This window comes from Dendrobates tinctorius, unplaced genomic scaffold (assembly GCF_039654945.1).
Source record: "Dendrobates tinctorius isolate UK_male_01 unplaced genomic scaffold, ASM3965494v1 ptg000073l, whole genome shotgun sequence".
Taxonomy (NCBI): Eukaryota; Metazoa; Chordata; class Amphibia; order Anura; family Dendrobatidae; genus Dendrobates; species Dendrobates tinctorius.
In genome coordinates, this window is record NW_027361741.1 from 37,350,897 (window position 1) to 37,364,141 (window position 13,245).

The 13,245-nt window shown below is 47.0% G+C and overlaps 1 protein-coding gene across 1 annotated transcript; it reads left to right on the forward strand.

Annotated features, from left to right (window-relative positions):
- Nucleotides 1-3,687: 3,687 nt before the first annotated feature.
- On the forward strand, nt 3,688-11,534 carry DRG1 (developmentally regulated GTP binding protein 1). Its single transcript, XM_073582790.1, has 9 exons — nt 3,688-3,933; nt 6,608-6,731; nt 7,830-8,005; nt 9,234-9,303; nt 9,391-9,560; nt 9,872-10,002; nt 10,083-10,250; nt 10,366-10,488; nt 11,300-11,534. The coding sequence occupies exons 1-9, from the start codon at nt 3,892-3,894 to the stop codon at nt 11,397-11,399; spliced, it is 1,104 nt and encodes a 367-aa protein (XP_073438891.1). The 5' UTR covers nt 3,688-3,891; the 3' UTR covers nt 11,400-11,534.
- Nucleotides 11,535-13,245: the final 1,711 nt, after the last annotated feature.

Here is a 13,245-nt window from a genome sequence, read left to right on the forward strand (position 1 = left end):
AGAAAACACAGAGTACCATTAGAACACTGAAGTGATGGTTGTTGGAAATGGGCCTCTATACACCTATGAAGATATTGTATTACAAACCAAACGTTTGCTGCTAGAATAGTCATTTACCACACTAACATTGTATAGAGTGTATTTCTGAATCATTTAATGTTAGCTTCATTGGAAAAAACTGTGCTTTTCTTTCAAAAATAAGGACAATTTTAACTGACCCTAAACTTTTGAGTGGTAGTGTATGTATAATATATATCTATATATGTAATTGCCTTAAATTGTCCGTCATCCACTTCCGTCCGGATGTCCCCGAATCCCACAATCCACTTCTATTTTGGAACACCCAAGTAATGCCGCTCGGATCTAGGACGCAGCTGCGATCCCGAACGCCGCTGCGATCCCAACCACCGCTGGGATCCCAGCTGCCGCTCGGATCCAGGCCACCACTGCGATCCCAACCACCACTGGGATCCCAGCTGCCGCTCATATCCAGGCCACCGCTGTGATCCCAACCACTGCTGGGATCCCAGCTGCCGCTCGGATCCAGGCTGCCGCTGCGATCACGAGGTTGTGAAAGGGGTGTAACAAGGTGATATAACGAGAGGGGTGTAATAAAGGGGGGTATAATGACCTCCGCCAAGACCCACCGCCTGATTAAACGCGCCAGATCCCGCCGCTGCCTGCCCAAACACCTCCGTGCAGTCACAGCCGGCAGGAAAGACGGCGGCTTGAGACCTGTGCTGGAGATTGGGTGCGGCCACCCTCTGGTGGCGCCGCACACCATCTCCAGCACAGGCCGCAAAACACCGTCTTTCCTGCCGGTTGTGGCTGCATGGAAGTGGGTGGGCCGCCACTCCCAGCGCCACAGAGCTGCCCCCATCGTGATGTTACTGCCCTCCCGATGCGATAGCATCGGGCACACATCTAGTATATATATATATATATATATATGTATTCTATGTGTATATATCTAATGTTTTGTGAGCTGTCAGTGTGATTTTACAGTAGCCGGCCATGAATTGCCGACTTTTCAAAGGACACCGGTGCATGAAAATCGGACAGCACTCGCACCCACTGACTTGCATTGGCGAGTCTCATCCGAGAATCGCAGCAATATGCAGCATGCTGCGATTTTTTTCTCAGTCCAATTTCGGCTGAGAAAAAACTCGCAAATGAGATGTCACCTATTGATTGAATAACATTAGTCCGAGTGCAATCTGTTTTTTTTTTTTTTTAACGGATTGCACTCGTCCGTATTTCTCGCAACTGGGTATGAGCCCTTAGTAGTAGACTTTCCATGATTTCTGTTATATTTGGGGGGTTTTAACAGAACCCAATGAGAATTTTGTTACTATTTTTCCCTCCATGTATTAGGCTGAGTGCACACGTACTTTTTGGCCCTGCGGATTTTTCCGCGCAGAATGGAAGAAATCCGCAGGTCAAATGACCTGCATTTTTCCCGCGGATTTCTTCCATTTTTCATGCGGTTTTTGTGCGGTTTTCCCCTGTGGATTTGGTGACAGGGGAGATGGAAAACCGCACAAAAGAAGTAACATGCTGCGGATTTTGTACCGCGGGAAAACCGCGCGGAAAAATCTGCAGCGTCTGCACAGCGTTTTTTTTTTTACATTGATTTTAAGGCTACTGTACATCACAATGCGGATATGCAACGTTTCTGCGCGGTAAAATCCGCTGCGGATCCGCTACAAATCTGCATCGTGTGCACACAGCCTTAGACCCATATGGACTCGACATCCTCATTCCCTTCGCTAATATCCTCCCTTAAAGTGAACTTTAGACAAGACTTTACATAAAGACAAACCCCTCCTCCTCTCCGATTTTTACGATCCTTTCTAAACAGACTGTAACCCTGTAAGTTAACTGCCCAGTCATAGCTTTCATCTAACCATGTCTCGGTTATTCCCACTATGTCATAGTTACACATACACCTGAAGGGAAACTCCTGTCAGTTGTCGTGATTATTGTGCCGTGCTGCACATTGTTCTTTGGGGTATATGCAGACATCTTGGGGTAGCATGGTGTCTTAGTAGTTAGCACGGTATGGTGGCTCAGTGGTTGACACTTGCTTTGCTGGGGTCCTGGGTTCAAATCCCAAGGACAACATCTGCAAGGAGTTTGTATGTTCTACCCGTGTTCCTGTGGGTTTCCTCCCACACTCCAAAGACATACTGATAGGGAATCTAGATTGGGAGCCCCAATGGGGACAGAGATGATAATGTCTGTAAAGCGCTGCAGAATATGATGGCGCTATGAAAGCAAATCATAATAAATTAAAATAATCTTTAATTATAGGGATTATCAAAGCTAAAAACATTTTCTTTGTAGGCATGGAACAAACTCCCCTTTTATTATCCCCCATAGATGCAGCGCCGGGCGCTCTCTCTGCAGGTCTGTGCTGGCTCCATAGGCAATGTCTGCGAATGTATCCGATAATGCACTTTTCTAGGCACCTGACCAATCACCGTTGTCCTGTTGAAATCCGGACTGGGCACACTTTTGCTTTCAGAACTGGCGCTGACCTCCGGAGCGGATTGCACGGAAGTGATGGAACGCGAGTGCGCCTCCGCTTATTATTAACATCCATGCCTATAATAATATAATCTATACCTAAATCATAATGCTTGGCGGAACATGCAAGAGGGTCCACAGGAGGTTTCATCACAATTAGGCCTGATTCACACGTTTTTCATCTACGAGTGCTATCCATGGTTCTCACTGACGGCTCTCGGAGCTGTGATAGTCTATGGGGCTGTGATATTCCATGGACCAAGTGATCCTTGTAAAATCACGGAGACATGTCCGATACTGATCCAAGTGTCGGATCAAAATAATGCAAGTCTATGGGTCCGTGAGAAAAACGCACAGCACTAGCATGACTTCTGAGTGGGGTCCGATTTTCACAGACTGTCACATTGGAGGAGGTGGATCATTTTTTATTTTTCTCTCCTCATATGAGAATAACGGATGATACTTGGATCACTCGCTGATCCAAATAATCCATTGTTCTGATGTGTGAAAACAAACGTCTGAATCAGGCCTTACAGATGAAGCACCTCACATACTACGGCCGCGATTCATCATTTGCCCTATAAAAAAGGGGGGCAATTTTATTTTTTTTTTGTCTAGCGATATTAGTTGCCGTTTTGCTGCGGCACATTCATCAAAATGGGGCACACAGATCGTGAAATGTGCGCGAATTCAAGAACGGTCTTTATTTGGAACATCAGATGGAAAACACTAAACCACCGGCCAAAATGGTGGAAAACCAGAACATGCGAACGCATAAATAAGTGACTTTGAAAAAAAAACAGGCAAAAATGCACAACGTAATGATGACTCAGCGCCAATGTGGTTGTCTACTTGGTTTGGAGCAAACCGCATGTGTCTCGCCTCCATGTGTGAACACTGTCTGTACTGAATCCTGAAACCTCATCAGATCCAGAACGGAGGCGAATTAATGGATGCCCACTACACACCACAAAACCCCAACACCTAAATAAAACTTATAACGATTTCAGCAACTGGATTGCAAAGAGAGAAAATTCTGCAACGTTTCTGCAGTGAATGTTACATGAGCAGAAGCGGCTCTGGATCTATCAGACAGCGCAGCACAGACTACATTTCCCATCAGCCTCCTAGACCTAGACTGTATGGGCTCCTTCCAGCTGTGACATCATTTCCGGGGGAGTCGGACTGACTGGACGACTCAGGAAGCCGCGTATCATAGAGAGCGCTGATAGAAAGTCTGTACTGTACGCGGCATAGTCATCTCGTTTCCCAGCTCGCTCTTACTGCGCTTGCGCAGTACAGTCGTGTGCGGTGCTGTGCTCTGCCGGTCACATCGTTGGAGTGCGCAATACCGGCTCAATCATGAGCGGGACACTGGCCAAGATCGCCGAAATTGAGGCCGAGGTGATTCATTTGGGGCTTTATCTGGGGGTATTGGGGACTGTGGAGCACTGACTGTAGTCAGGGCCTGACATGTGTTTGCCCACCAGGCGCTGGGTGACAGTGGCAGAGACGTGTGGGGCACAGGCTTGGAAGGCAATGCTGTAAAATGTAATTCCCAGTGTTTGACTGCTGACACTCACTGTGTATCGTGCTGAGTGTATAAAGGCGCTGTCTGCTTTCAGGAAAGGTTACCCTAAACACCCTGAAATAATAGAGCAGGTACTCGCCCTCCCCTGGCCCGGCAGCGGCTCCTCGCCCTCCCCTGGCCCGGCAGCGGCTCCTCGCCCTCCCCTGGCCCGGCAGCGGCTCCTCGCCCTCCCCTGGCCCGGCAGCGGCTCCTCGCCCTCCCCTGGCCCGGCAGCGGCTCCTCGCCCTCCCCCCTCACCCTCCCCTGGCCCGGCAGCGGCTCCTCACCCTCCCCGGCACCAGCTTCTCACCTCTACTCATGTCTCTGACATCACCATTGGGGCCAATCACAGATCAGCAGCTATGTAACTCTGCGTAGCCTCGGATCCCAATTATTTGCTACAGCGGTGATATTAGCAGTGGGCAGTACGGTGGCTCAGTGGTTAGCACGGCAGCACTAGGACTCCTGGGTTCGAACCCCACCAAGGACAACATCTGCAAGGACTTTGTATGTTCTCCCCGTGTTTGCGTGGGTTTCTTCCCACATTCCAAAGACATACTGATAGGGAATTTAGATTGTGAGCCCCATCGAGGACAGTGATGATAATGTATGCAAACTGTAAAGCGCTGCAGAATGTTAGCGCTATATAAAAATAAAGATTATTTATCGCCGTTGCACATAAAACACCGAGGACAGAGGAGCAGTGGGGAGCCAGGGAGGGGGGAGACTCTGCGCTCTTAAATATCATACAGCATTTGGAGCCCCCTTTCCTGTAAGTGGACAACCCCTTTAATAGTTATATATTAGATGTGCCCATTAAATCTTGTTTTCTAAAGTACCGTAATAGTTGCAAATGTGATTTAAAAAAAAAAAACAACAGTTACTTATCAAGAGCTACCCATCACTGACCCTGATTGTCTTCTCCCACTCTCCACTGATTGGCTGTGCTGGTCACGTCTGTACAACGTGTCATCACTGCAGCAAAGCAGTAATTGTAGTCCATCATAGACGCTGTATATCCTAGTGCTTCTGCATTATACATCATTAGTAGTATAGAGCAGGTTTGCAGGGAATGGCGGCACCGACCAGCTGCAGTGCCTACTGAGTCCTAGAATTGATGCAGGGTTACTGTACTGCACCTGTCATGGAGTCTGCAGAAATTTCTCTTGTACAAATGCATTTTTTCATGTGTGGATAATATTATTGAGCTCAGCCTGGATGCAATGAAATTCCTTGTAATTATGTGTGAAAACCCTAATCTGTGATGGCAAATATGTTACAGCTATATAAGCAACATGGTGGGTAATATTCTCATGTAAGATGATGATGCATTCATATGATATGTAATTGATGCACAGTCAGCAGGATCCGTAGATGGATTAGCCATCTATAAGTGTAGTGCAAAGGATTATTGCCAGTCGCCCGCTGCCTGTGAAGTGCCGCAAACTGCTGCCAGTCGCCCGCTGCCTGTGAAGTGCCGCAAACTGCTGCCAGTCGCCCGCTGCCTGTGAAGTGCCGCAAACTGCTGCCAGTCGCCCGCTGCCTGTGAAGTGCCGCAGACTGCTGCCAGTCGCCCGCTGCCTGTGAAGTGCCGCAGACTGCTGCCAGTCGCCCGCTGCCTGTGAAGTGCCGCAGACTGCTGCCAGTCGCCCGCTGCCTGTGAAGTGCCGCAGACTGCTGCCAGTCGCCCGCTGCCTGTGAAGTGCCGCAGACTGCTGCCAGTCGCCCGCTGCCTGTGAAGTGCCGCAGACTGCTGCCAGTCGCCCGCTGCCTGTGAAGTGCCGCAGACTGCTGCCAGTCGCCCGCTGCCTGTGAAGTGCCGCAGACTGCTGCCAGTCGCCCGCTGCCTGTGAAGTGCCGCAGACTGCTGCCAGTCGCCCGCTGCCTGTGAAGTGCCGCAGACTGCTGCCAGTCGCCCGCTGCCTGTGAAGTGCCGCAGACTGCTGCCAGTCGCCCGCTGCCTGTGAAGTGCCGCAGACTGCTGCCAGTCGCCCGCTGCCTGTGAAGTGCCGCAGACTGCTGCCAGTCGCCCGCTGCCTGTGAAGTGCCGCAGACTGCTGCCAGTCGCCCGCTGCCTGTGAAGTGCCGCAGACTGCTGCCAGTCGCCCGCTGCCTGTGAAGTGCCGCAGACTGCTGCCAGTCGCCCGCTGCCTGTGAAGTGCCGCAGACTGCTGCCAGTCGCCCGCTGCCTGTGAAGTGCCGCAGACTGCTGCCAGTCGCCCGCTGCCTGTGCAGTGCCGCAGACTGCTGCCAGTCGCCCGCTGCCTGTGCAGTGCCGCAGACTGCTGCCAGTCGCCCGCTGCCTGTGCAGTGCCGCAAACTGCTGCCAGTCGCCCGCTGCCTGTGCAGTGCCGCAAACTGCTGCCAGTTGCCCGCTGCCTTAGTGACTATCAGTAATTAGCCTTACATCACAGACGATTGCTTTAAACCACTGTGATTCCTGTGTCTGCATTCCTGGGTGCCAGTCTCATATATTTATGGAAAAAACTCATGCACTTTGCTTTGCAGATGGCTCGGACTCAGAAAAATAAAGCCACCGCACATCATCTTGGTCTCCTAAAAGCCCGCTTAGCTAAACTGCGGCGTGAACTCATCACCCCAAAAGGTGGTGGAGGTGGTGGTCCTGGGGAAGGTAGGTGTGATTTTGAGCTTTCGAAGGTGACCTCTTTGTATGCAAATGTAATCACGAATGCGTGTACTTTCTGGTTGCCCACTTTAATTTCATGGTAACCTTTGCAGATTTGCTGACCCATTTGCTGCTGCCAATTATTCAAGAGGTGGTTGCATTTATAATGCATTTTGGACAACTGAGTAACCAGGAAGTTACACAGGAATCTTTATTTTTCCTCCGCAAGTAAGGATATCTTCAGTTAGAATAGATCCATCAGCAATCCGCTGTGCTGACACAACTTTTTTTTGTCCAGTTAAAAAAAAAAAAAAAAAAAATTTCAACTGGATGTTTGTTTTTTGTTTAAACATTGGAGTCTGTGAAAAACAGATCCGTTAATTAGCCATCAGTTTTTCTTTCACTTGAAAAGGACTAGTTTTAAATTGAACATTATGAATGGCTATTTCATGGACCTGTTTTCCATAGACTTCAATGTTAGGCTGTGTGCACACGCTGCAGATTCTGCTGCGGATTCGCAGCAGTTTTTGCTTCAGTGTACAGTACCTTTATATTCTATGGAAAACAAAAATCACAGTGCAGATTTTTCCGCACGGATTTGCTGCGGTTTTAAAACAGCAGCATGTCACTTCTCTGTGCGGAATCTGCAGCGGTTTCACACCTGCTCCACTGTACAGGTGTCAAATCACAGGGGAAAACCGCAGGGTAATCCGCAGATAAACCTGCTGGTCTTTTGATCTGCGGATTTTGAAAAATCCTCGTGGAAAAATCTGCAGCAGAATCCGCAGCATGTGCACACACCCTTAAATGGATCCAGTTGAAATCAGTTTTTGCAGGCGGGCAAAAATCTTCTGTCTGCACAACTTTTTATCAATAGATTGCTGCTGGCTCCGTTCTAACGGATCGTTACTGGACATGGGAGCATAACCTTTCATAGACATTAGTATGTCTTTCTTTCTGGGCTCCTTCAATCTGGATGGCACACACTTGCAGCACACACACTGCCAAACCATAGCTGCTTGTGCTGGTTTGCCTAACATAAGCTTGTGATGCAATATTCTTATATATAGATGATTTCATTTGATCATGGATTTATTCTTGTAGGCTTCGATGTTGCAAAGACTGGAGATGCCCGAATTGGATTTGTGGGATTTCCATCTGTGGGAAAGTCAACACTTCTCAGCAACCTGGCTGGTGTTTATTCTGAAGTGGCAGCTTATGAATTTACTACATTGACCACAGTACCTGGGGTTGTGAGATACAAAGGGGCAAAAATTCAGGTAAATATGCTCTCGTATGGTAAGACAGGCATAGCTCCTAACCACATAGCATTAGCTTACTTACAGAGAAGAGACAAATAAATAATCATTTGTGTCTTTTGTCTTCAATAGTACACATGCATGAAATACCCTTAAAAGGAATCTGTCACCCCATTTTCTGCCTATAAGCTGCCGGCACCGCCATCAGGGGCTTATCTACAGCATTCTGTAATGCTGTAGATAAGCCCCCAATGTAACCTGAAAGATAAGAAAAACACGTTAGATTATACTTGCCAGGGGGCGGGGCGGTGGGTGTTGCGGTCCGGTGCCTCCCATCTTCATACGATGTCCTCCTCCTTACTTCTGCCGCGGCTCCTGCGCAGGCATACTGTATCTGCCCTGTTGAGGGCAGAGTAAAGTACTGCAGTGCGCAGGCCCCGGGAAAGGTCAGAGAGGTCCGGCGCCTGCGCACTGCAGTACTCTGCTCTGCCCTCAACAGGGAAGATAAAGTGCACAGGAGCTGCGGCAGAAGTAAGGTGGATGTCATCGCTAGAAGATGGGAAGCACCGGACCGGACCACAACACCTATCAGGCCAGGCCGGACCGGATCCCCAGGCGAGTATAATATAACTCGTTTTTCTTATCTTTCGGGTTACATCGGGGGCTTATCTACAGCATTACAGAATGCTGTAGATATGTCCCTGATAGCGGTGGCCGCATCTCATAGGGGAAAAATGAGGTGACAGATTCCCTTTAAAATCAGCTGATGGCAGCTGTGAAGACCCTCCTCCTTCCAGCAGATTTCACTTTGTATGCTTTCTGAAGTTAGGAGCAAATGTCTGTACCCCGTAACAAAACAGGGACCTGTTGACATGCTGTAGCGGTGACATCACAACTACAGCTCACGTGATTGCTACAGTCAGTCACTTGGCTCAGAGGCTCATGCCATCTACATCACCATCACTACTAAGGCCAGTTATAGGCTGCAGCGACGACATCCAACTACAGCGCGCTTGACCGCTGCAGGCAATCGCTGTGCTCGGTGGCTCACCCCATCTGCATCACCTTCTATTAGCTGCAGCAGTCATGTGCACTCTCATTGTCACGTTACTGCTATAGTCTGTCAAAAAGTCCTGTGCAGCAGCGAAGAGTCAGCATAGCTATGATTGTTAGTTTTGTTTCCTAACCTAAGGGGAATTAAAAATGAATCATGGACATCCCTCTTAGTAGTGTTTTTTTTTTCCACCAGTTGCTTGACCTTCCTGGAATCATTGAGGGAGCTAAAGATGGAAAAGGAAGGGGACGCCAAGTCATTGCAGGTGAGTTGGCTTGTGCTGATTCATTTGAATACAAAATGTGCAATATTTTATCATTTTTTTCAATATATAAATATTTTTAACACACAGTGGCACGTACATGCAATTTGATCCTTATTGTCTTGGATGTTTTAAAACCTTTGGGACACAAAAAAATTATTGAAAATGAACTGGAGGGCTTTGGTATCCGACTCAACAAGCAACCACCAAACATCGGATTCAAGAAAAAGGACAAAGGTGGCATTAATCTTACTGCTACTGTGAGTATTGTGGCAACATTAAAACCTGCAAGGAACCGGCAGTGTTTCAGTACAGACTCGTAAGGGTTTGTAAGAAAGGGAGCGGTAAATGAATGTGTGCGCTTCGGAACAGATTGTAGCTGTCGTTCCTACATATGGCTTCTTCTAAAACTTTTAATACAGGTCCATACTTGGTAAGTAAATGTTAGTAGATGCATCTTTGCACTCAAGCCAGAACATGAGCGAGAAAACTGATAGATGTAGTAATTTGCGTGTTGGATGAGATTTTGTTTAATTTTCTCCTTATATTCCTTTCATTCTTAAACCCTCAGTGTACCCAAAGTGAGCTGGATTTGGAGACAGTAAAAAGTATCCTGGCAGAATATAAAATTCACAATGCAGATATCACCCTGCGCAGTGATGCTACGGCTGATGACCTTATTGATGTGGTTGAAGGCAATAGGTATTTTAACTTTAAGTGATGTTTCATTATGGAAGTAAGTTGTTTGTTGTCTTTTTCTATCCTGCTCGTCTTTCTTCCAGAGTCTACATCCCTTGCATCTATGTGTTGAATAAGATTGACCAGATCTCATTAGAAGAATTAGATGTTATTTACAAGGTGCCACACTGTGTTCCTATCTCTGCCCATCACCGCTGGAACTTTGATGATCTTTTAGAAAAAATCTGGGATTACTTACGATTGGTTCGAATGTAAGTGGTAAACCAGATTTGTTATTGTGTCAGACTTTGTCTCCTGTGACTGATAATGTTGTATGGTTTGTAGTACCCCTAAAGACGATCCTTTTATGCTTTATTTTTACTTCAGCTACACTAAACCCAAGGGTCAGTTACCGGATTACACGGCACCAGTTGTGCTTCCTGACAGTCGCACAGCAGTTGAAGACTTCTGCACAAAAATTCACAAAAACCTCATCAAAGAATTTAAGTAGTGAGTATCTTGTGGATCTGTGCTTAAGAATAATGCTTTACCATTTTCCTTAATTCATTGGTTTCTGAAATTACTGCTGTTGATTTTTGTACATCTGCCTTGGTCTTTTATCTTTGCTGCTTTTACATCAGTATACATTTTTGCTATTCTGCATATTCTAAACTCAACTTCCTAATTGCTCACAGAGCATGGCAAAATCCTAGCAAATAAGTTGTGGTACACCTCACCAATTAATTGGTGGCTTATGTACCAAACTTGTGGAGGGCTGAGACTATGTAGAAGCATATGTAATGCAACAAAACTGAGGATGGATTGAGTGATGGTAGTAGAGAGGATGTCATCTTGTGAAGTCAGTCACTAAAGAGGTTGTCCACTATATCATTGATGACCTGTTTCTGATTGGTCAGAGTTTGACACTAGGCCCTTCGGACAATCAGCTGTTCTCGCTGTATGTTGCGACTGCCATCCGGAAATACTCAATTGTGGAGCTGCTCCATCTGCTAATAGCGGCCGGGTACTGCACATCTGCCCCCCTATTGATTTGAATAGGAGGCAGATGTGCAGTACCCTGCCACGGCCGCTATCGGAAGACAGAGCAGATCCGCAATTGAGCATTTCTGGCCACCGAGAACAGCTGAACGGGTGTCAGACGCCAACCGATCAGACGTTTGATGACCCTATCCTAATGATGGGTCATCAATGATAAAGTGGTGGACGACCTCTGTTTATGCTTGTCACTCTTACATGACATGCAAAGGAACTGTATTGAAGTTGTATTATTGCTGATTTTCTTTCTTTATCTTGCCAACAGTGCATTGGTTTGGGGTTCATCTGTAAAGCACAATCCACAAAAAGTTGGTAAAGATCATGTAATGGAAGATGAAGACGTCATTCAAATAGTAAAGAAGTGATCAATACAATATTGCCTTGTTACCTATGGCTGCAGTCATTGAACATCCCCGCATCATATTTCTGTATGTAGCTGGTCACCCATCTGTAAATATGTCTTATGCAAAAGTGTCAATAAAATTTTGTTCCACAAACCATCCATTAGTGTTATTTTTATAAAAACAAAATGGTGAAATGAGAATATATGATATGCACCAGCGTTTATATCAGATTTGTTTTTTTTTTTTTTTTTACTTCCCAATCAAAGGGGAAAAAAATGCTCTATATGAAATCAGAAGCATAGAGATGTACAATAGGGCCCTGTAACATTAATGGGTGATGTATTGGTTTGTACAACTTTGAGTTTGCAAGGAGCTATTATAAAGTTATAGACTGCCTCTGCTTGCATTGCTCCTCCTTCCAATCAAGATCCTGGGATGACACTCAGTGACATCAGCATGTTAGAAGTCTGACTGAAGAAGATTGCTCCCTCTGTCAGTCCAGCACACCGGAGACACAGACAGGAGCAGAAGCAGAGTGCCGTGGAACGGTACAGAGGTGAGTATGTAGTTTTTTTGTTTTTTTTCATGTGTATGGGATGTTTGGGTGGGCATGGGGATGACATGCTGCACATGGTGCTTCTCTGCATATGGGGGTGACATGCTGCACATGGGGATGCTATGGGGGCCTCATGCCGTGTATATTGGGGTGACGGTGCACATGGTGCTTTTCTGCATATGGGTGTGACATGCTGCACATGGGGAGCTAATGCAGTGCATATAGGGAGGCTGTGTTGGGCTCATGCCATGTATATAGGAAGGCTGTTGGAATGCTCATACAATATACAGAATGGGCTGATATACTTATTTCTGCTCAATATTAACTGATACTATTATTAATATAATATTGAGTCAAATTAATTTCAGCCTATTGGTTCAGCCCTCCACAACAGTCACAATCTCTCATGTAAAGGAAAAACACTGTATGCACAACTTCAGAAGGGGCTCAAGTAGGGCCCCACACCATACATGAAAAATAAAGAAAACTTGCCACTCAACTTCTAGAATATTTTAGGATTTTTTAATGCAGCCAGAAAATAGACATTTCTCCTATGCCTCATTAGGGGACACAGGACCATGGGATGTCCTAAAGCAGTCCCTGGGTGGGAAGCAATCACAACTGTTACTACCTAATGTACCACTGGCTTACTGCTGTGGTACTGCCAATTGCAGAATGCGCCTGCCAAGAGCTGCATCTGCAGAGGCCCGAGAGTGAATTTGGTAGTGCTTTGTAAAAGTATGCAAGCTGGACCAAGTCGCAGCCTTGCAGACCTGTTCTGCTGACGCCTGGTGCCGAATGGCCCAAGAAGCGCCCACTGAACAGGTAGAATGCGCCTTAATCCCTGCTGGGACAGGTGTGCCCCTGACACTGTAGGATTCCTGAATAGCCGAGCGAATCCACTTGGCTAGTGTGGCTTTTGAGGCGGCTAGACCCTTCCTATGCCTCTCTGGAAGCACGAACAGGGCATCTGACTTGTGGAAGGGAGCCGTCCGCAAGATGTATCGTCTAAGAGCCCTAACCACATCCGGGGTGTGGAGGTCCTTCTCGACACGATGGACTGGTGCCGGACAGGAGGAAGGCAAAACAATCTCCTCATTGAGATGAAAGGAAGACAAGACTTTGGGCAGAAAAGACGGAGACGTTCTCAAAACTACCTTGTCCTGATGAAAATTCAGGAACGGAGGGCGGCAGGACAGGGCCGCCAACTCTGAAACTAGTCTGATGTAATCGCCACTAGGAAAACCACCTTCCAGGAAAGAAAAGTTAGAGATATGTCCTGCAGTGGTTCAAAAGGGGCTTCCTGTAAGG